At 49.8% G+C, this 23,010-nt stretch overlaps 1 protein-coding gene across 4 annotated transcripts in view; it reads right to left on the reverse strand.

Moving 5' to 3' along the window:
• Positions 1-23,010, reverse strand: part of CDC42BPG (CDC42 binding protein kinase gamma) — a 59,528-nt gene that overhangs the window by 16,236 nt on the left and 20,282 nt on the right. For 2 of the 4 annotated variants that reach the window (XM_083592003.1, XM_083592002.1), the window contains exons 3-27: positions 22,798-22,881; positions 22,513-22,608; positions 21,848-21,996; positions 20,967-21,060; positions 20,054-20,254; positions 17,946-18,194; positions 16,832-16,911; positions 16,402-16,508; positions 15,600-15,695; positions 14,882-15,003; positions 13,535-13,777; positions 12,372-12,482; positions 11,537-11,721; positions 10,067-10,157; positions 9,562-9,674; positions 7,947-8,055; positions 7,541-7,689; positions 6,391-6,479; positions 5,490-5,542; positions 3,484-3,585; positions 3,054-3,128; positions 2,403-2,508; positions 2,002-2,135; positions 1,354-1,493; positions 139-220 (exon numbers count right to left, since the gene is read on the reverse strand). In XM_083592003.1, coding sequence (XP_083448129.1) covers positions 139-220; positions 1,354-1,493; positions 2,002-2,135; positions 2,403-2,508; positions 3,054-3,128; positions 3,484-3,585; positions 5,490-5,542; positions 6,391-6,479; positions 7,541-7,689; positions 7,947-8,055; positions 9,562-9,674; positions 10,067-10,157; positions 11,537-11,721; positions 12,372-12,482; positions 13,535-13,777; positions 14,882-15,003; positions 15,600-15,695; positions 16,402-16,508; positions 16,832-16,911; positions 17,946-18,194; positions 20,054-20,254; positions 20,967-21,060; positions 21,848-21,996; positions 22,513-22,608; positions 22,798-22,881 — 3,060 coding nt within the window. Of the gene's footprint in view, positions 1-138; positions 221-1,353; positions 1,494-2,001; positions 2,136-2,402; positions 2,509-3,053; positions 3,129-3,483; positions 3,589-5,489; positions 5,543-6,390; positions 6,480-7,540; positions 7,690-7,946; positions 8,056-9,561; positions 9,675-10,066; positions 10,158-11,536; positions 11,722-12,371; positions 12,483-13,534; positions 13,778-14,881; positions 15,004-15,599; positions 15,696-16,401; positions 16,509-16,831; positions 16,912-17,945; positions 18,195-20,053; positions 20,255-20,966; positions 21,061-21,847; positions 21,997-22,512; positions 22,609-22,797; positions 22,882-23,010 lie in introns of all 4 variants that reach the window. The other 2 variants (XM_083592001.1, XM_083592000.1) reach the window with 1 other exon arrangement.

A 23,010-nucleotide genomic window follows, 5' to 3' on the forward strand; every position in this document is an offset into this window, starting at 1 on the left:
CCAAAATTTTGGGGGGAGAATATTCGGAAGAGAATGCCCTTTTTTCTCTAGAGGAAAAGAGACACCTCAGAAATTTTCTCTGAAAAATGTCTTCTGAGAAATGGGGGCTCCTCTCTCCATTCCTCTCTTCTTCCTTACCCGGAATATGCAGGGCACGTCTTTGCTGCTGGCATGGATGACGTCTGCTGCCAGGACTGGAGCCACAGAGAACTGTTCATCCCTGTTGCCAAAAGAAAAACAGGAGCCTTAGAGACATCCCTCTCTCCCCTGAGTGGAGGCTGAGGAGGAGCCTTGTGTTATCTGCAGGACCACAACCACAGCAAGCTACCTCAGGGCAGCCATGGGGAACCCAGGGCCCTCCAGATGTTCCTGGACTACAATTCCCATCAGCCACAACCAACATGGCCAACAGTCAGGTAAGATGGGAGTGCAACAACCTCTGGGGGGCCACGGCTCTCCTCGTCCTACCCCATCCTAGTGGATGAGATAATTTTGGCAATGGAGGTGGAATCCCTATTGCTCTCTCTTTCATTTTGGGCTATTTCCCTCACCCAGGTGACAAGGGAGAATTAAGGACTACCTAGGGCTGCCTCTGGAAATGGCAATTCCTGGGTTGAATTCTCCTAAAATTTGCACGGTGTGCTGGCACCAGCTAAGGTGTGTCTCCCCACCACACCCCCAATATCACCTGGCATCCTTGGTTACGACGTTTGGCATGTCTAATTCTCTTTGGGGGTTAGAGGAATGCCTGCATTTATTTATTTTTTATTTCATTAAATGTATATACACTTTCTAAGAAAAGCAGTTTACAACACAGACAGAGCAATAATATTCTCGGCAAGAAAAGTTAACAGCAATAATTTCAGACTTTCAAAAAGTTAAATCTTGCATCAGCTTTCTAAACATATTGTCTAAACAGGACTGTTTTTAGCAGGCACTGAAAAAAAGCACAGCGAGGACACCTCCCTAACGTCAATCAGCAGGGAGTTCCAAAGTGCAGGTGCTGCCACACCAAAAGATCAAGTTCTTACAAATGGGGAAGGGGTATTATTATGTGGCACCTGTAGGAGTCGCAGTTCTGCCAATCGAAGCAGAGGGCATTTGGGAGGAAAGCATGGAATTCTCGGCAGCACAACCCCGGCTGCGTATCCCACTGAAAACCAGTGGAATCAAAACAAACGAAAAGAAACGGAAGGGGGTAATGGAACCGGTTGTTCTTTACTTGGGCACCCCTAGAGATAATGGGTGGTTTCCTTCTTCATTTAGGGTTCCTGGATAATACTAAGGCTCTGTCAGACCTCCACCCCACGGCCGCCCACAGCACCACTTCCTGCGCAAGTTGCACCTGCTTACCTCATGTCTGTAACGTGCATGATGCTCACATCGCATTGTGCCGCCTTCCCTTCTGGCACATCAAACAGGAAGATCTTGAAATCGCTGACGATGGCGAAAGCCCTCTGCCAGCCTTTCTTTACCCCAGAAGGCTTGGGCACCTTTTGGGGAGCGAAGGTGGTACAATCAGAGAACATTATTTCAGCTGCAAGGAGTCTGCCCCATTCCCCTTCCAGCATCGCCTATACCAAGGGTGGCAAATCATTTTTGACCACCATTGGCCAAATCACTGGGGGCCGCATGCCAGAAGGATGTGCGGCCAAAAGCCTGGTCCGGTCACCCCACAATCTCGCAGGACCCACCCCCAGGCACCCAGCCCCTCCCTCTTCCTAGCAAATCAGTTGAGGAAGGTTATTCCCCCTTCCCACTCATCCAATGATCAATTTGATGGTCAGAAGGGGAGCAATTTTCATCCTCAAGGAGGCTGGGCTCCTGCAGTGTCTCCACTTCCATTTTCTCCCCCTTTTCGACACTGCAGTCAATGTTGATGGGCTCTTGGTGTTTATCTGGCAGAATGTGCCCAATCAGATCCCTGAACTGGCGACAGCCACCCTGTCCACATGGACTGCTCCATGCTCTCTCAGACTCGGGGGAGACTCAACCTCTTACCGACAGGAACCCCTCAAATGCCGTCCCTGTTCCACTTGTTGGGTTGACCCCCAAGGTTTTCTGGAGCTGTTCAGGGGGTAGGGGGCAGATGGAGGCCCCTCCAGCACAGGATACGTGGCAGACGAAGTTACAGGCTGGGAAAACGGAGGAGGAAGCGTAAGCAGGCAGCCAACAGGCCCCCCTGAGTCACTGCAATGGTGCATGAATTTTATGAATTGAAGAAAAAATGAATCAACAGACCGCCCCCCACCTTGTACCCTCTCCTATTCTACAGCATACAGGCTGGGTCACAACTCTTCAGGCAGGGAAGGGGTGTTTCACATCCCTACCTAGAGAACGAACCTGGTGACCTCCCCTGACCTGGACCCCCTTCTCACTCCACCTGACAAGATGCCACTCACCTTCGCAAGTCAAGCCCTGCCGGACCAGCCCCACCAGGAGGGATGTGCAACGCATACACTTGGTGGGTGTGGAGAAGCTGTGGGTTTTGAAGCTGTGAGATTTGGGCTGGGGAAATGGAGCAGAGAAGGGGGCGTGGGAAGGATTAGACATATTATTTAGCTCCAGGCAACTTTCAATCTTTTTAAAAGCACAAAGACACAATCATAAAAGTTAAGACATCCCCTTCTTAAAAGTGCAGGGACCAGAGCAAACAGGTTTCCAAAGATAGATCAGCCTACAGTGGACCCTCGGCTTACATTACCCTTGGGTAACGTAAACTTCGGGTTGTGAAAGTGGCAAACCCGGAAGTATTTTTCTGGGTCTTTACGTGCCGCGCGCATACGCAGAAGCGGTCCTCCAGTTGCGAATTCCTCGGGATGCGGCCAGACCTCCAGAACAGATCCCGTTTGCAACCGGAGGTACCACTGTATTAAAGCTATTCAACTTAACAGACAAAGTGCCCTTCCCTCCGCACTAAGCACCCTTCTGCTATACCATCCAGAGCTCAGTTTGGAAAGGCCTGGGGAGGAAAAAGGGCAGCCCCCTCAGAAGCGGGGTTCAGCTCAGAAACAAGGGAGGGAAATATATTTAGGCCAAGCGCTTGTCACTACCTTCAAGGATCCAGAACTGTTACTGCTCTCTGAAGAACCCGCAATGGATTGGGTGGAAGACATTGAATGCGGCACCTTTGGGGAGAGGGGAGAAGAGGAAACAGCAGGGGGAGAGATCATCATGCCTCTGTCTTTGAAGGTCTCCTGGCTCATCCGAATCTCCCAACACCCATCTCCTCACCACTGTCAGCACAATGCGTAACACTGAAACCTGTGCACAGCCAACTGGAAGATTCAGGACAGACAAAATACAGTCCTTCTTCACGAAGAACATCGTTAAACTGTGGCACTTACTCCCGCAGGGGTCAGGGATGGCCACCGACTACTTCATGAATTTGTCTAATCATTTCTTAAAGCCGCCCAAGAAGAAAATGGCAGCCTCGCCATTCCAGAGCTGGCCTGTTTTGGGATTGCCAAAACGGCTACTCACACTGGACCGCAGGCTCCTCCGCCCTTCGGGGTGCAGCTGGACCTCTTCGGTGGCCTTCCGAGGCTCCTGGGAATCTGGGGCACCCCCAAAAACGATAGCGTCCTTCTGGCAAAGAGGGTGACACAGGCAGCAGAGTGTTTAACTGGACAGAATTCAGATTTTTGCTCACACACAAACCTCCCCAGAAGCCCTAAGAACATAAGAGCAGCTCTGCTGGGGCTGGCCAATGTTCCATCTTGTTTTCACAGTGGAAAACCAGCTCCTACTTACGGAATGTAAGGCCATCCATGGCTACTAGGCACAACGGCTATACTTTTTTTTTTTTTTTAATAATATTTTTATTTTTCCATATAGACACAACACAACAAACATAAACATACAAAGACAAAAACAAAAAAAAAAAACATGTATCATTTCATATCCTAATTTCATATCCTATCTTCCCCGACTTCCTCATGCCTCCCCTTTCTGTATTCCAAATTCTTATCGATTGTTCAGCAAATCTTCCCTTATTTTAATTTAAATTTAGACTATTCTTCCTTATTCTCCTTGTCTTAACCATTACTAATAGTAACCATTTACTTTCCAGTCCAACATCATTCTAACTTTCATTAACTTTGTAATATTTCTTTAAATAGTCCTTGAATTTTTTCCATTCTTCTTGCGCTGTTTCTCTTCCCTGGTTTCGGATTCTGCTCGTCATTTCTGCCAAGCCCATATAGTCTATCACCTTCATCTGCCATTCTTCCAGTGTGGGTACACAACGGCTATACTTTGCCACCACGGTCAGAGGCAGCAAAAGCTTCAGCATGGCCAATGGCTGGGAATCGCAAGTGGGGAGAGTTGCTCTTGTGCTTGAATCCTGCTTGCGGGTTTCCCACAGGCATCTACGTATATCTGGCTGGCCACTCTGAGAACAGGATGCTGCAGGATACAGACCTCTTGGACTGATCCAGCAGGCAGGCTCTTCCTGCCTTCCTATGAAGGGGTTTCACATCTCTTCTGAGCCCAGAGATCCTGCCTCTTGGTTTCTCCAACTGACATTATCAGTTACAAGTATAGCTCATAACTTACCGTATTTTTCGCCCTATAGGACGCACCTTTCCCCCTCCAAAAATGAAGGGGAAATGTGTGTGCCTCCTATGGGGCGAATGCAGCTTTTGCTGAAGCCTGGAGAGTGAGAGGGGTCGGTGCATAGGGACCCCTCTCGCTCTCCAGGCTTCAGAAAGCTATCCGCAAGCTTGGGGAGCCCCGCGGGCTCTCCAGGCTTGCGGATAGCAGCCTGCATCCCGATTGGTGCAGATATCGGGCAGCCCCACAAGTTCGGGGGACAACGGGGAGGCGAAGCGCCGCCATCCCACTATTCCCCGACCTGGTTTGGAGGCTGGGGGTGGGAAGAGGCAAGCTTGCTTCTCCCCATCGCCAGCCCCACAAGCTCCGGGGACAGCAGGGCAAGCCGCTGCCCCATGGAGGCTAAAGAGGCTGTCCCTGAAGGCAGAAGAGGGAGACGGAGCGCTCCGTCTCCCTCTTCTAGCTTGGGGATGGCTGCGCAAACCTGGGGGGGAAATAAAAATTTTTGCCTTGATTTCCCCCCCAAAAAACTAGGTGCGTCCTATGGGCCGGTGCGTCCTATAGGGCGAAAAATACGGTAAGTGCATTAAACTTGTGTGCATTTTTTAAAAAATATGAAAAAAGGGGGTGGAAAGGGAGCAGGTGTCTGGGGGAAAAAAGGCTTTGGCAATCCCACCTGCCATTTATTGGTTTTTAAAAAAACACAAATGCAATAACCATTAAACACTTAGCCAGCAGTGCATCTAATGGTGTTTGCTTTATCCACTGTCTCTAGACATAGACATTCAACATTCAAACATATTATATAATGTAACCCTTCCACTGAGAATATGTGGTTTGGGCTTTATGAGCGATCCTCAGAACGTTTATCCCCTGCATAAACTGAGAGTCGCCTTTTATACAGAAGACTATATTTGTTTCACAAAAAGACTTACGCTGGCACTTCGGAAGGAGAGGAACGGAATCAGAGGTCCTTGGTGTTTGGTGCCTGTCAGGAGAGAAGAGAAAGTACACACTCTGGGAATGGGCCCTGTTCTTAACCACAGTTGTCACTGGCCAGCACAGGAACCTGAGTCCATCTAGCTCAACACTGTCTACACTGACTGGCAGCAGCGGCTCTCCAGGGTCTCAGGCAGGGAGATGGTGGAGACTGAACCTGCGGCTTCTTGCAGGCAAGGAAGATGCTCTACCCCCCTCCGAGCAAGGGTGTTCCACTAAAAGGGAAGCAAGGTCCCAGCCCTCATGGATCTGAATAACGGCCCGATTTGAACAGAAACATGGCTCCATCTAGCCCAGTGTTGTCTGCACAAAGTGGCAGCAGCATCTCCCAGATCTACCTGGTCATGTTGGGGATTGACCCTGGGACCTTCTGCATGCCAAGCAGGTGCTTTGCTGCAGAGCTAAACCCCTTTCCCATAGAAGCCCCCAGGGTTTGTGGGTATTTTACAGTACAACACAAGACACCTGACCCTACGGACTGAATGCAAACATGGCATGCTCACTGCCCCGTCCCCTCCTTCTGAAAACTTCCCCCTTCTTTAGAAGCTCTTGGGGGCCTAGTCCTCATTTAATCCCCCAAACAACAACCCTGTGAGGTAGGTTACACTAAGAGGCAGTGAGACAGCTCGCCCAGGGAGATTTGTTGTTGAGCAGGGGGATTTGAACCCAGATCTCTCCCAGGTTTTAGTCCAGCACCCTCACAACTATAGCCTGAGCAATGGAGAGACTGGCCCCCTACATTCTGCAAAGGCCCACCTCTTGCCCCACTGCTGGGATATGCCATTGGGGCTGCTGTGGTGGGGCTGTCGCCCACCCATGACCCAGCCTGTAGCTCACCTTCCTGGGACCGTCCTTTCAGCTCTCCCTTGGCCTTCTCCAGCTCCAGGCGCAGAGCCCGGTTCTGCTTCTCTGCCTCCTGCAACTGGCTTTGGGACACAGGTAGAGGAAAAGATAAATATGACTGTATGGCATATAGGGAAATTCAGCCTCCAGTAAGAGGGGCTTCCCTTCACTCCAGGTATAACATTTAGAAGAGAGGGGGTTGTGCCATGGACCCATCAAGGGCTCTTTCTTTGCCAGCTGGTAGGAGGAGGAATCACAAAGCACCCCAAAACTCTATCTTGCCTTTGTAAAAACGTGGGGTGCAGAATTTCTAGCTTCCCTAGGCCTCTCCCTTCGCGTCAAAGGCGCCTATCCCAATTAACCCCCATCTCCACAAATCATTGCACAGACTCTTGGGGAGGGAGTCTGCCCTCTTCCACTGTGGCTCCTCCTCTCCCAATTAACCTCCATCTCTGCAAATTAATGCATAGACACTTTCTGGGGACATCACCCCAGAATCTGGTCTCAGGTCATCAGGGCTGGAGTCAGACACGGGTCATTTTGAAAGACGTAAGGCTGTCAGTGAAGTTAACTCTTTATTCAAGGAAACAGCATTCAATCCAGCAATTTTTCCTGTCGTTCTTGCCCCTATGGAACAGTCGCCAGGACTAAATGTCCCTGCCTTCCACCCTTCTTAAGGCTCCTCCTCTCCCAGATGTTTCCCAAGCAGTCTCAAACTGCGTCTGCACACCTCTGTTCTGCTCTGTGAGTTTTCAGAGAAGAGGGTAGGGGAGAGCTTGTTGCAGTAAGAGGGAGACTCCCCAGATTCTTGAGCAGCCTCTTGACTCCCCCATCCTCTGCTTCAGCCTCGGAGTCTGAGCTGCTCCCTGTCACCGGCTCTTCCTGCTCACTAAAGCCTGTTGCCCCTTTGGCATCCAGCCCCTGCTCCCAATCTTCTCCCTCTGGCCTCTCCTCGGTGTCCCACCACCAATCCCCTGGTTCTGACTCTTCCTCCTCCGGGGTTTCCCTTGGGGGTTCCCCAGCTGGTGCCTCCCATCCTGTTGGTCCCTGACACAGCTTTGAACCCTGAAACCTTATGGTGCAGGATGCAACCCTACTCTTGCCTGTGCACCACCTGCTGCCGCCACCACTGCCACCTGCTCACCGCTCAACCGCCAGGTGCGAGACCTTCAGCTTATCCAGCTCCTCCTGGACGCCTCCCTTGGCCCGGATCTCGGCTTCCAGGGCCGACTGCAGCTCCAACTTGGCAGACGCCTCCACTTTCTGCAGCCGCCGTGCCTTCCAGAGGGTGTCCTGGAGCAAGAGGCAGCAGGGGGAAATGTCTGCAGAGGTCCTGGGACTGTTGCAGCTCTTGGGATGTGGGGTGAGAAGAGGGGGAAGGGGGAAGAGGCCCCCATCCCTACCAGGCATCCTGAGCCTCTGGGGGCAAGGGCTTCTTCTCACTGGGGCAACCAGAATGTGGGTTGCAAAGGGGGAGACATGCAGAGGGGGAAAGAGCCCCCCTCCCCAGTTCCTCAAGGCGTCCACAGCTCCAAGACAGGCTCTCTTACCGGAGTTTTGGGGCTCTGTGCCCCCGTCTGCTTCAGTGCTTCCACTTCCTCCATCATGTGGGTCGCCATGGCCTGGAGGTAGCCCCTTGACTCCTTCTCGTCACTCACCCTGAGATGCGGGCAAAGAGGCACACAGAGTTCAAGACAGATGAAAAAAAAGATTGTATATAATTTTTATTAAATTTTCTGTTTTACAATTTAAAATACTCATTTTTACATCTTTAAGGTATAAATGACTTCCCTTCTCTTTGCATGGTTCATTTTACATATCATAAATCCCTACATATTTTACAAAAACTATACCATTCAGTATTTCATTATTGCACCCATTATTGCACCCATCAAAGCTTATGTACACTGTTGAATTTATCTTAATGCTGCCAGCGTTTCAGCTGTACCCAATTATTTCCCATATATTCAAATAAATGTTTTCCAATCTTCTCTAAACGTATGTTCTTATTGTTCTCTTATTCTATACAGTGGTGCCCCGCAAGCCGAATGCCTCGCAAAACGAAAAACACGCAAGACGAAAGGGTTTTTCGGTTTTTGCGTCGCTTCGCAAGACGATTTTCCCTATGGGCTTGCTTCGCAAGACGAAAACGTCTTGCGAGTTCGTTCGCTTTTTTCCTAAAGCCGCTTGAAGAGGCGCAGTTGCGACGGACCGTGCTTCGCAAGACGAAAAACATCGCAAGACGAAAAGACTCGCGGAACGAATTAATTTCGTCTTGCGAGGCACCACTGTATGTTAAGTCTACAAGCTGTGTGTATTCTGTCAACTTAAGTTGCCACTCTTCTTTGGTTGGGACCTCGCTTGTTTTCCATTTTGGGGCTAACAAAACACGGGCTGCAGTAGTAGCATACATAAATAACTTTTTTTGACACCTAGGAATTTCAGTCTGACTTATCCCCAACAGAAAGGACTCTTGATTTTTTGGGGAAAGTACTTTAAATCATTTTTTTCCAATTTATTATGGATCATTTCCCAATACTCTTTTACCCTTTTATGGGTCTACCACATATGAAACAACATTCCCTTCACTTCTTTGCATCTCCAGCACTTATCTCATTCAGTCTTTTTTTAATAAGACTAAAAAAAGCCCTTCTTCATGCGGCACAGAGTTAAACTATGGAACTCCCTCCCACAAGACACAGTGACGGTCAGCAAATTAGGTGGCTTTAAAGGAGGGTTAGACCACTTCGTGGAGGGCATGGCTATCAGTGGCTACTGCAGGCATAGGCCAACTCGGCCCTCCAGATGTTTTTGAACTACAACTCCCATCATCCCTATCTAACAGGACCAGTGGTCAGGGATGATGGGAGTTGTAGTCCCAAAACATCTGGAGGGCCGAGTTTGCCTATGCCTGGGCTACTGGTTATGCCCTGCCTCTACTGCGGAGGACAAGCAGTGGTTACATTTGCCAAAACAAAGGTGTTGCAGCTCAAGCCTGAAAGCTATGCCTTCCCCATTGAATCTGGGAGCAGGCTGTGGTGAATCACCAGAGACTGGGGGGGGGGGGACACCCACTCTGCTTATGCTCAGGTGCACCCCTGTCTTCTTCATCACTGCTCCGTGCGAGAGGCCTTACACAGAGAAGGTGCACAGCTGGTAACTCACCACCGCAAGATGTCCGTGATCTGCATCTCCCAGTTGGCAAAGGCTAACTTGTGGGTCTCTGAAGAGCACTGTTCTTGATCCTGTTGGGGGCTGTCGGCGCCGAGTGAATCCACCTGTTGAAGCAAAGGGGAAAAAGCAAAGACAGATGTGAAGAAAACAAGCTTCCCTCCTCCCTCTGCCAGTCTGGATGACTTCTGCAGGAATAAGCCTGCAGAGAACTTTGCAGTAAAAAAGAAAGAGACAAAGAAAGAGGCTTATATGACCATTGTGTTTGAGTATCTTGGAGATCTCATTTCCAGGTGACAAGTATTTAAAAGCACAGAAACAAGGACTTGGAAGACTTCATGCTTTCAGCGTTATTTTAAGCAATGACTGGGGACTTCCTGACTTTTTGGGATTGCACCTGAGAAGTGTGTGGCTCTGGAGAAGCAGCCTGCAGAAGCCACAATCTACAGGCTCCATCTCTGGGCACAATGCCAAGAGTCACAGGTAAATGTACGCATACCTGGTCTCCAAAATGCAGGGCACTGACACCTTCCCTGGGCAGCAAACTGTGTGGTTCTTTGTGCCAGTCCTTTGGATCCAGATTTCCCCAACTAGGAAGGAAAGGCAATCAGAGAGATTGAGAGAGAGAGAGAGAGAGAGAGAAGAAGAAGAAGAAGAAGAGGAAGAGGAAGAGGAAGAAGAAGAAGAAGAAGAAGAAGAAGAAGAAGAAGAAGAAGAAGAAGAAGAAGAGAAGAGTTTGGATTTGATATCCCGCTTTATCACTACCCGAATGAGTCTCAAAGCGGCTAACATTCTCCTTTCCCTTCCTCCCCCACAACAAACACTCTGTGAGGTGAGTGAGGCTGAGAGACTTCAGAGAAGTGTGACTGGCCCAAGGTCACCCAGCAGCTGCAGGTGGAGGAGCGGGGAATCAAACCCCGTTCCCCAGATTACGAGTCTACTGCTCTTAACCACTACAAGAGATGGAGAGTCACTTTTCCAAACTCAGAGCTGGGGAGCGAACCTAAGAATGTGGTCTCTTTGGGTTGGATCCAGATTTCCCTAGCCCAGCACTCCCCCTGAATGTTTGGACTACAACTCCCATCCACCCCAACCAGCAAGGCTGTTTTGGACTACCACTCCCATCATTCAGATGGGGTTGATGGAAGTGGTAGTCCGAAATATCTGGAGAGCACCAGATTCGAGAAGGCTGACTTAAGCTGCCCCACTTGTTCCCATGGGAACTAAATGCAAAGAGAGCTTAGCCTGGACCCAGCCCATAGTTCCCATTTACCACTAGATAACCTGTTCCCCATACGCCATTTGCAGAGAATGGAAACGCCAGGATCATGTTTTTTTGGCCGGTGAAGATGGCGTTGTGGTAAAAAGGCACAAGAGTACGACTGCATCCTGACAAAATCTACTGATGCCACCTGTCAGATTTTTATCTTCTCTTCCACTTAGTAATGTTTATTTGTTTTTAAAGCAAAGCTTTGTTTATTTCAGGGACACAGAATCATAGAGTTGTATATCTTTTATGCATCATGTTTTATACTGTATTTTATGCTGTTTTTTGTTGTATCAATTGTTTTAAATTTGTTGTTAGCTGCCCTGAGCCCGGTTTTTTGAACTGGGAAGGGCGGGGTATAAATAGAAAATTTATTATTATTATTATTATTATTATTATTATTATTATTATTATTAATCTTTATGTTCAGAGAATCACAGAGTTGCAGAGTTGGAAGGGGCCCCCCAAAGGCCATCTACTCCAACCCCCTGCAATGCAGGAATGTTCTGTTTTCAAGTGTGATTTCTGCAGCCTTCTGGAAGTTTATATTGGGTTATGCTTTGCTGTTTTATTCTGCTGTGGCCTGTGGCCTAACAAAATAGATGCCATTCTAGTTTTCCTGTTCCTTTGTTCTGACCAACCCATTGCACTCCATTTTCGTTTTGCCACCCCACTTCCAAGCGGATCCCTCCCTCTCCTCACCGTTCAGCCTTGGCTTTCTCCAGCTGCTCCTGGAGTTGGGCAATCTCAGCTCGGAAGGCCTCCTGCTGCCTTTCCCTGGTCTGCAGCGCCTCCCGCAGGCCTTTCACCTCCTCCTTTGTGGTATAGGAAACACTTCCTGATCTCCTGGAGCCAGAGGCCAGGAAGAAGGACGCGTTCTGTTTCACCTGCAGGGGGCAGCAAAGTCATTCGGAGAGGAGGGCAGATGCAAACCTACCTGGACCTCTTTCCCCAGAGGAATGCAAAGATATGCAGGTAGCCTTCTGGGGTTTTTTTTGCACTTCTCCAAATTTTGCAGCACAGTTCTTGGCTCAAAAAAGTACCAAATTGCATATGCCAATGCACTTTTTGTTGTTGTTGCATAGAATGTGTTCAAAAATGCACCCTTTAGGTTGAAATGCATATTCCCAAAGCTTGAATTTTGGTGATTTGGAGGTGGGTGGGATTTTGCAGTGCATTGGAAACAAGACAGGACAGAGTGAAAATGAGATGGAATAAAGACGTGGAAAGGGCCATCAGATTTCAGGGGCAAAGCATCTGCCTTGCATGCAGAAGGCCTCAAGTTCAACCACCTCTGGCGTTTGCAGAGAGGGCTGGGAATGTCCTCTGCCCAAAACCCTGCAGAGCTGTTGCTGCTGCTGCTGCTGCCAGTCAGTGTTGACAATACTGGGCGTCTTCTGCCCCTACATGCAAAACTGGCACAAGCCAGGAACGGACCCATCCCTCTGCCTTTTGCCATGCCCCCCTGGCATGATGACCCTCTTTACAGTGGGGCATCTCCCTCCCCACTTCCCCCACTTTGCCAAACTGTATTTACCCTCAGCTCCTCCTGCTCCTCCTTCAGCCTCCTCAGCTGCTGCTCGGCCCTCTCTCTCCCCTTCCGCTGCTTGGAGACTTCGTTCATGAGACCCTCAATCCGAGCCTCCAGCTACAAAAGGGAAGAAGCACTTGATTGTAGATGCTACCTGACTGTGGTGGGGGAAGCAGGTCTGGGGTCCCATATTTTTGGGGTCTTTACTGCCCTACTCCCCATCCCCAAGCAGCTTCTGAGGCTACAGAGGCCCAGGAAGTGGCTTCCTTCAGAGTTTCCTTCATGCATCCGTGCGATATATGTCCTAAGAACATCTAGCATCTATGGAAACGGCCCTAAAGAATCATAGTGAGGTTACAGGGAACCAGGCAAAGGGCCTTCTCGGTAGTGGCGCCCGCCCTGTGGAACGCCCTCCCATCAGATGTCAAGGAAATAAACAACTACAGTGGTACCTCAGGTTACATACGCTTCAGGTTACAGACTCTGCTAACCCAGAAATAGTGCTTCAGGTTAAGAACTTTGCTTCAGGATGAGAACAGAAATCGTGCTCCGGCGGCACGGCAGCAGCGGGAGGCCCCATTAGCTAAAGTGGTGCTTCAGGTTAAGAACAGTTTCAGGTTAAGAATGGACCTCCGGAACGAATTAAGTACTTAACCTGAGGTACCACTGTATCTGACTTTTAGAAGACATCTGAAGGCAGCCTTGTTCCGGGAAGTTTTTAATGTCTGATGTTTTATCACTTTTTTTATTATTATTATTATTATTATTATTATTATTATTATTATTATTATTATCATCACTGAGTTGGGAGAGACCCATCTAGTCCAATCCCCAGCAATGCAGGAATATGCAGCTTTCCCTTACAGGGATCAAACTTGCAACCTTGGCGCTGCAAGCACCACGCTCTAACCAAATTGAGCTATCCGTAAGAAGAGCCTAGCTGCTGGATCAGGTCCCAAAATAAAAATAAATGCAGGATCTAAGAATCACAAATGGTCTTCTCCCAGGTATTTTGGACTACAACTCCCATCGGCCTAACCTACCTCATAGGGTTGTGGTGAAGATTATTCGAGGAGGGGGAGAATTGCGTATGCTACCTGGTGCTCCTTGGGGAGGAAAGGAGGAATATAAATGCAAGGAACGAACAACGAAATAAAATGTGGGGATACCTCTTTGCGCCCGCTCTCCGAGCGAGCCAGCTCCTTGCGCAGCCCCTCCACCCTCCGCGAGGCCGCCTCCGTCTCCTCCTGCCGCTCCCGCAGCTGCCGGGAGTGTCTCAGCAGCTGGGCTCGCAGTTCCCCGCACTTGGCCTCAGCACTCTGCAGCTCCTCAGAGGTGTCCTTGTGCTGCAGCTGTTCTTCCTGCAGCTCCCAGGCCTGAGCTTGGAGCTGCTCCTGGGCCTTGGCCAGATCCTGACCCCCCCAAAAAAAGAGACAGTGGTGGTGTAGTGGTTAGAGTGTTGGACCAGGACCTGGGAGTGACCAGGGTTCGAATCTCCACACAGCCATTGTGAAGCTCCCTGGGGGTGTCCTTCTAGGCCAGTCACTGCCTCTCAGCCTGATCTACCTCACAGGGGTGTCGTGAGGATTAAATGAGGAGGGAAAGAATCCTGGGCACCAGCCTGAGCCTCTTGCAGAAAAGGTGGGTTATATAAAGGAAATATATAAATAAAATAAAGGCACTGTAGAAGTTGGACCCATATCCTCAAGCCTCCAAGAGAGAGAGCCTTCCCTGCAGAAGGGGGCTGCATCTGGGTCTCTAGCTTACTGGAACATAATCAGCCAGTTTCTTCAAAATGTTCAGAAGCTCGAAAATGAACATGCTTCGTGTAACGCAAAAAAGGGGGACTGTTTCTAGTCCTCATTTTAAAGATCCCCCCCAAAAAAACTATTGCTTATGATGCGGAATCCCCTCATTCTCCTCCCATGGCTAAAGCATTTGCCATGAAACTCTGCTAAACCGTTTTAGTGAACATGGAAATCAGCCTCGATTTGCCAGCTACAGAAATGGGAACAATGTAAATTGAATCTCCCCGGGTGAAGATTAAGAACCGAGGGGCGTTTTGTAAGAAGTGAAACCAGCAACAAAATGTTGCAGAATACCCTTGCCCGCTAAGGGGAATGGTTCCTGTTCGACAGACCGGCTGGCCACCCATTCCTTCCTTTTGACTCCCCGCTCCCCAATCCATTTTCCATTCTTCTAACATCCCATTAAGAACGCTCAGTCCTCTTTGAGTTCTTCTGGGTGTCCCCAAGTGTTTTTTCACATGTTTGGTTCTCCCCAACAAACATTGGGGCTCCCCGGAGGATGCAGGTAGTTTCCCCTTGTCCTCCATTTTGGCTCCACACCCCACTTGAGGGCCTTATTAGAGCTCCCCCCTTGCAGAATCTGAAGGCTAGGAGCTCCTGGGCTCTCTTTGGCAGAACAGACAATGCTTTTCCTTGGCCAGAAACTACCACCCCACTATGATGGGACAGTCCAGGTCCCCTGCAGTGGGCCCAGGTGGGATAAGGTACCTGTAGTGCTTCATTCTTCTCCTCCTCCAGAATCCTCACACGTTCCTCCAGGGTCTTCACCTGTCTCGATTCCACCCGGTCAAGCTGCTGCCTTTGAACCTTGTCGCTCTCCAACCGATTCTCTGGAAGGGAAGGTACATGAGCCCCAGATGGAGTCTAGAGATCCCCCTTCCCTTCCAGTTGCCGGCACCAGTGACCTTCTGAGCCCGTCTCCTCCACAATGTCAGGGATCCGTTAGCTGTGGCTCCTGCATTGCAGGGGGTTGGACTAGATGACCCCCAGGTTCCCATCCAACACTACAATTCTGCGATCCTACCAAACGGGGCAAATGTCTTCCCAAAGACATCTGAAGGCAGCCCTGTATTGGGAAGGTTTTATTGTTTAATGTTTTGCTGTGCTTTTATCATGTTGGAAGCTGCCCAGAGTGGCTGGGGCAACCCAGTCGGATGGGTGGAGTATAAGCAATTAATAATAATAATAATAGTAGTAGTAGTAATAATAATTATGCAAGGGGTTACAATGGCCTAGGGGAGCACCTAAGGTCTGCTGAGGCACTTGCCCATCTTTCTGCTCCACAGAATTTCAGCATTTTCCACCTGAGAGGGTCATTTCCCTCTGCCTAAAGACAGGGCAGGCTGCCCCCGTGCCCTTAAGAGCTCAGGGAGGAATAGGAGGAGAAGGCCTTGCCTCTCCCGAAGCCCCACCAGCGCCCAGGTACCTGCCAACTGCTTCTGCAAAGCCGCCATCTCGTTCTGGAGGCTCCTGAACTCAGAGTCCTTGGCCAGAGTCTTGGAAGGGGATTTTGCCAGAGAATCTGCACAGGGTTGACATAAGGGCGAAAAAACACAAGATGAGCTCCACGGTCTGCCTAGCCCAGCCTCCAGATGCTCCGAAGGGAAGCCCATGAGCAGGATAGGTCCCTCCCCACTGCCTGCCCCCAAGCCTTTGAGCCCCACAGAGCAGGAATGGGGGACCTCTGCCCTCCAGATGTGGCAGGACTCCAGCTCCCAACAACCTCAGCCAGCATGGCTAGTGGCCAAGCATGATGGGAGTTGTAGTCTAGATCCCCCATCTTGGCTTTTAGAGCCATTGTGGGGTTCACTGTCAGTGAGAGACAGGTCCTTCCTGAGTCAGTTGACGGTTATTTTGGACGCATTATTCAGGGCCAAACTAGACTTGAAATTTAGACCCCCCAACTGCACAGTATGCTTAAGGCACATGAGTACCACTTTAAATAGCCATGGTTCCCCCCTCCCCAAAGAAGTCTAGGAGCTGTGGTTTTTTAGGGTGCTGGGAGTTGTGAGGAAACCTCACCATTCCCCTCACAGAGCTACAATTCCCAGAGTTCCCTGGGGTGAGGGATTGGTTGTTAAACCCTTCTGGGAATTGTGGCTCCAGGAGGGGAATGAGCAGTCTCCTATCAACTCTCAGCGCCCTTACCAAACTACAACTCCCAGAAATGTGACAGATAGATAGATAGATAGATAGATAGATGGATGTGGCATGTGACAAATAAGTACCTTGCAGTTTCCGGGCCAGCTCCATTTTCTCCCGTTCCAGGTGGCGGATTCTCTTCTCTAGGCGGGCAGTGCTGGAGGGGGAGGCTGAGTGCCTCTCAGAGAGGAGGCTGCAGGCGACAATGAGAGGAGATTGCAGGGTCAGGGCCCTTGTCTGTTTTGCATACATTTGCATGAACATGGCAAGCCTCGGGCAAACAACCAACGAGGGTGAGTGAAACAAATTGGCAAGGCTTCACGTTTACCAGAGCTGAGATTAAGGAGTAGCAATTAGAAGGCTGAGCTGGGGATGGTCAGATCCAGGGATCAAATCCTCTCTCAGCTACAAAGGGGGACCTCAAGCCACTTTCTCTGTCAGATCCCACCCACCCTCGGCCCCAAATCCCACCGCATATACTGAAATGTGTGAGAATAAAATGGAGACTCCACACACCTCCCAGAAGTGAAGGTAAATCCCACAAAAGGCAGGTGGTGGCCAGAGAAAGCAGCGTGGGATACAGGCGGAAGTGTCTCCTAGGAAGGAAGAGAAAAATTGATAGATTATAGAATCACAGGGTTAGAAGGAACTTCAAGCAGCACCCGCCCCTCCCCCTGACAACAATACTTCTGCAAACCTTGGGATTTCCCTGAATCTGCTGCACCTCCCCTCTTGGGAATGGGTGGCACTGTTATGGCTGCGAAATGATCAGCATGCACCCTTGCACATTGCTATTATTATTATTATTATTATTATTATGCCTGCTCTCGCCACGGTGTTTTTACAAAAACAAAACAACAAGCGCAGGGAAAATATTAAAACCAACACACTTTAAAAGGCTATAGACCATTGGCAGCCAAAGTCCTGCTTGAAGAGGAATGCCTGGCACCTAAAGATATGCAACGATAGCGTCAGACGAGCCTCCCTGGGAGAGCATTCCACAAATAAGAAGCCACCACTGAAAAGACCCTGTTCTCATGTCGCCACCCTCTGGACCTCTGGTGTAGGGGGCACATGAAGAAGGGCCTCAGATGACAACTGCAGGGTCTGGGTCAGTTTCTATGTGGAGAGGTGGTCCTTGAGGTATTGGGGTCCTAAACCACAGAAGACTTTATAGGAAAAACCAGCAATGTTGAATTGGGCCCGGAAACTAACAGGTGACCAGTGCAGTGGGGCCAGGATTGGTGTTATATGCTCAGACAGTCTTTCCCTGGGTAAGCAACCTGGCTGTTGAACTCTGAACCAGCTGAAGTTTTCAAACCGCCTTCAGAGGCAGCTCCACGTATAACGTCTATACAGTGGTACCTCGGGTTACAGACGCTTCAGGTTACAGATGCTTCAGGTTACAGACTCCACTAACCCAGAAATAGTACCTTGGGTTAAGAACTTTGCTTCAGGATGAGAACAGAAATTGTGCGTGGCGGCAGCGGGAGGCCCCTTTAGCTAAAGTGGTACCTCAGGTTAAGAACAGTTTCAGGTTAAGAACGGACCTCCGGAACGAATTCAGTTCTTAACCCAAGGTACCACTGTATTAGAACAGCCCTGAAAGTGAGACAAGCTCCTCCCATACCGACTCCTTGATCATGTCGTCGTCGACGTCGAAGTTGGACGTGTCGGCCGGGCTGGCCACCTCGGGCAAGTAGGGCGGGGGGCTTTTGCGGATGTTGTCCCAGTCGATGCCTTTGAAGAAGGGGTGGCGCTTGAAATCCTCAATGCCCTTCTGGCCCAGGCGCAGCTCCTGCCGGCACAGCAGCCCTCGGATGAGGTCCTTGGCACTCTCCGAGACGTCGGTGATGTCCGTCGGAAACTGCAGGTGGTCCTGAGTGTGAGAGATGCCAAGGGGGAATCAGGGGGCGCGGCAGGTAACAGGCATCTTCTATGCTTGTGGGGGCAAGGAGGGCATATCAAAAAGCCCTGAGGTAGAGGTTGCTGGGAACTGAAAAAAAAATCTGCATACTGAACTAGGTGGGCCACTGTCCTGATCCTTCAGGGCTCTTCTTATGTCTTTATCCAGTGTTTTTGAATGTTTGAAATAGGTTTTTCAGAGAATCATAGAGTTGGAAGGGGGCATGAGGGTCATCTAGTCCTACCCCCTATAATGCAGGAATCTTTAGTCCAACATGGACCTCGAACCCATAACCCTGAGATTAAGAGTTTTGTTTTACAGTGGTACCTCGGGTCACATACACTTCGGGTTACAGACACTTCAGGTTACAGACTCCGCTAATGCAGAAATAGTACCTTGGGTTAAGAACTTTGTTTCAGGATGAGAACAGAAATCGTGCAGCGGCTGCGCAGCGGCAGCGGGAGGCCCCATTAGCTAAAGTGGTCTTCAGGTTAAAAACAGTTTCAGGTTAAGAACGTACCTCCGGAACGAATTAAGTTCTTAACCTGAGGTACCACTGTATTCTGAATTGTATCCTTTTAACATTTTGATGTTGACTTCCCTACGCTCTTTTGGGAGGAAGGACAGTGTACAAACTTAATAAAAGGGTAGGAATATCTATTTAGAATTTCCATCTGGCACCAACGAATGTGTTCCCTCAGGAGCAAAAGCAAAGATTGAGCCAGAGGAGGGAAACAGGGGGGAAAGGGAGTCATTTTCCATCCCAGATCTTTTGGTCTTGCACCGCCCCCCCCCCGCCCCCCAGTCTTGAGACAGCAATAACATGTGGTGTAGCGGTTTGAGTGTTGGCCTAGACCCTGGTTCGAATTCCCACTCAGCCATGAGGCTCACTAGGCATGCCCTTGGGGCCAGTCACTGCCTCTCAACCCTAACCTACTTTATAAGGTTGTTGTTGTTGTTGTTGGGATTAAATGGGACAGAGGAGAACTATGTATACCACCTTGAGCTCTTCAGATTAAATAAGGGATAGAAATGTAAAAATAAAACAGAGAGACCATGTGGCTGAGTGTTCAAGCAGTGGTTCTCAACCTGTGGGTCTCCAGATGTTGTTGGACTACAACTCCCATCACCCCTGAGCTCTGGCCTTGCTAGCTAGGGGTGATGGGAGTTGTAGTTCAACAGCATCTGTGGACCCACAAGTTGAGAAAGTCTGGTTTAGAGGGTCAGACTAAGACCTGGGAGAGACACCAGGGCCCAAATTCCTACTCTTGCCACCATGAAGCTCACTGGGGATGCGCCTGAGCTCAGTCACTGCCTCTCGGCCTAATCTACCTTGCAGGGTTGTTGTTGGGGGGGGTTAAATGAGGAGGAGGAGAACCACATGCGCCACACTTTTGAGCTTCACGGTGGGTGAGGGGTAAGGGTGGTTGGTAGGTAGGTAGGTAAGTAAGTAAGTAAGTAAGTAAGTAAGTAAGTAAGTAAGTAAGTAAATAAATAAATAAATAAATTTGCTTCCTTCTAAACCTCATAAACCCACCTGCCTGTGGTTTGGGGCTGTCCAGCCAATTCTGCTAAGTAAAACCCCAGGTCTCTGTCCTATAGTCCTCCCCCCCACCTAATGGCGCCCCTGAACCAAAGTGGCATTTCACCTCGGCTGCCCCTCCGGCCCACCCAGCGGTGGGATCAACCCTCCTCCTCCCTCCCCAGCCGTATCCAAAGATCACACACAGAAGGCATTAGGAAAACAGGCCCACCACCAACTCTCCCGTTTGCTCTGCTGCCCCACAGCTGCCTCCCCCAAGCCCATCCTGACCTTGCTTTGCCCCACTCACCTCATGGTTCATGATCTTGCCGTAGGTCTCAACCAAGGACTCGGCATAGAACGGGGTCTCCCCGAAAAGCAGCTCATACATGCAGACCCCCAGGGACCACCAGTCGCACTCAGGTCCGTATTTCCCTTTCCTGTCCTCCATGGCCTGCAGGATCTCTGGGGAGATGTAATCGGGGGTCCCCACAGCCACAGAAGACTCCACCTAGGGGTTGGGGGGCAGAGAAGGGAGAGAATCTGGACTCCAGCTCAGCTGCATCGTTCCCCGATGGGCAGTGCGATGTAGTGGTTGGAGGGTCGGACTAGGACCTGGGAGAGACCACGGTTCAAATCCCCTCACTCAGCCATGAAGCTCACTGGGGTGACCTTGACCTCAGTCCCTGCATCTCTGTCTAACCTACCTCACAGGGATGTTGTTGTGGAGATTAAATGAGGTGAAGGGTGTGCCCCAACTTGAGCTCCTTGGAGAAAAAGCTGGGATATAAATAAATCTCTTCTGCCTTCTGGGAGGTACAGGGTTATAAAGACTAGGACTAGGACTAGCCGCCTGAGAAACAGTTTTTATCCAAATGTGATTTTGGTTTTAAATGCAGTGTAAGGTAGTCTCTGTGGGAATATATTGTATTTAATTATGGGGTATCAGAGTTTTTAGGGGGTTAACCAGGCTGGGTTAGCTGGGATAGCAGGCTTGTTGGTTTTTGAATGTCTGGTGTAGATTTTTTCAATTTCGTTGTTTTGCATGGGACAATGACAATAAAGATTATCATATTGTATGATATCGTAAATGAACCTGCTCTAGAGTGGGGGTCTGAGGGTCACCACACCTCAAGGACCATTCATCCCAGGTTGCACCCAAGCAGGAGGGTCAGGGTCAGAGTCAGGCCTAGCGATTCTCAGCCCCCCCCCCCGACACTCACCATGCCATCTGAATGCAAGCGCAGGCAGGAGCCAAAGTCGGCCAGGCGAATGTGCCCGTTGGTGTCGATGAGGATGTTGTCCGGCTTGATGTCCCTGCAGAGGAGGGAGCCACAGTGGTGAGGAAGAGTCCCGGGGGTCAGTGGCCAGAAGGGACGGGGCCTGAAACTGGGACTCATTGAGGGTCTGGGGGCCAGAGGGACCCCAAGAGTCCCACTTCTGTCTTCTAGAGGAAGGAGAGTCTGGCAGGCTGGGATGAAAGCCACGGCTGGATTAACCATTAAGCAAAATAAGCATGTGCTTAGGGCATCGAGGGAAGAAATTTTTCCATTGCAGGATTTTTAACGTTGATAGTCACAAATAGCTCAGCTAGGTGTTCGTTTTCTCAGTTAGAAGTATATTAAAAGTCCCAACAAAACAACTATGCAACAAGGGAGGGTGGATGCCTTATCTCAACTAAGCATAGAAGCAGGTGTGTGACGTAAGATTAGTCTGAGGATCTGATCAAAGATTTTGCAATTAGAAAAAGGAGAAAAAAATTCAAATATAAGTAAAGTGAAAGTACACAAAGATAAACATCATTTCCCACCTTACTGCAGGTTTTGTTTCATTAAAAAAAAATAAAATTTTATGATTGTTCATATTTTGAATTAGATATATATGGGGCCACCAAAATATTTTAAGTGCTTAGGGTCTCTAAAGATCTTAATCCGGACACAGATAAAAGGGAGAGAAGAGGAAACTCTCCTGCATGCCAATATCTTCTGCTTCCACTTGGGGTTATTAGGGAGACCAGATGCCTGTCTTCCCCATTTTAGGAGTGAGGAAACTGAGGCAGGAGGGCGTTTCCCTGCCAGTTCCAGAGCCAGGCAGGCAAACTTACCTGTGGACGTATTGGAGCTGGTGGAGGGAGTGGATGGCCAGGACCATCTCAGCCAGGTAGAAGCAAGCCATGTCCTCGGGCAGGCGGTCCTCAAACTTGCTGAGGAGGGTGAGGAGGTCCCCTCCTGCGTAGTAATCCATCACTAGGTACTGCGGAAAGGAGGAGTGACTTACAGAAGAACGGAAGAACAGTGGGCTGGGGGGTAGGGCTCAGCAGGGCTCACACAACCACTGACTCTCTGCTGCCTGCAAACGAGGAAGGTCCTGGGTCCAAATCTCTTCCATCTCCAGTTTACCAGAGAGGAGGGCTGGGGAAAATCTCCTCTGTGCCCAAGACCAAACAAGGGCTGGATGGCCACCTGCCAGGGACTCTTCAGTTTAGTTGTGATTCTTGCATTGCAGGGGGCTGTGCTGGATGACCTTTGGGGGTACCCTCTGCTATAATTCTAAGATCTGAGAGCAGTGTTAGCCAACCTGGTGCCCCTCCAGATGTTTTGGGAAGCCCCAGCCAGCTGGGCCAATAATCAGGGGCAATGACCCTTGCAGCCCGAAACACCTTGAGGTCACCAAGTTGAGGAAGATGGCATGATGCCTTCCGATAGAAAAATCTCCCCCCTTCCCATTTCTCTCAGAGCCCCCAGCACTGCATTGTGCAATGAGGCTCACCAGGTAGTGATCGTCCTGGAAGGCAAAGTGCAAGGTGGTGATCCATTGCCTGTCCCCGCGGACCAGCACATCTCTCTCCTCCCGGAAACAAGCCGTCTGCAGGGAGGAAAAGGCAAGAGAAAGGAGCTAAGATCCAAAGGAAACTCATTTTATTTTTCGTTTCTGGTTCCCCACCCTTGTGCTAAATGGACCCCCCACCCCAAAAAAGGCTCTGTACTCATCAGCCTTGAAAGAAACGTCTTCTGCTTCTCAGACAGGGCCTGGCACATGACGGGGGGCGCATACCTCTGCTCTCTTCAACATTTCCCATTTGTGCAGAATCTTCATGGCATAAACCTCCTCCGTCTGTTTCATTCTCACAACCGCCACCTGGTACAGAGGGAGGGGGGGACACACTTAGACCACCACCCATTTTCTCCCCAACCTACTCTGGTGGCAGACTTTGGGTCATCATTACAGCGCAGCCAATTGTCCATGATAGAGTACGCTGTTTTAAAA

Source organism: Podarcis filfolensis (assembly GCF_964270895.1).
Source record: "Podarcis filfolensis genome assembly, chromosome: 16".
Classification (NCBI taxonomy): Eukaryota; Metazoa; Chordata; class Lepidosauria; order Squamata; family Lacertidae; genus Podarcis; species Podarcis filfolensis.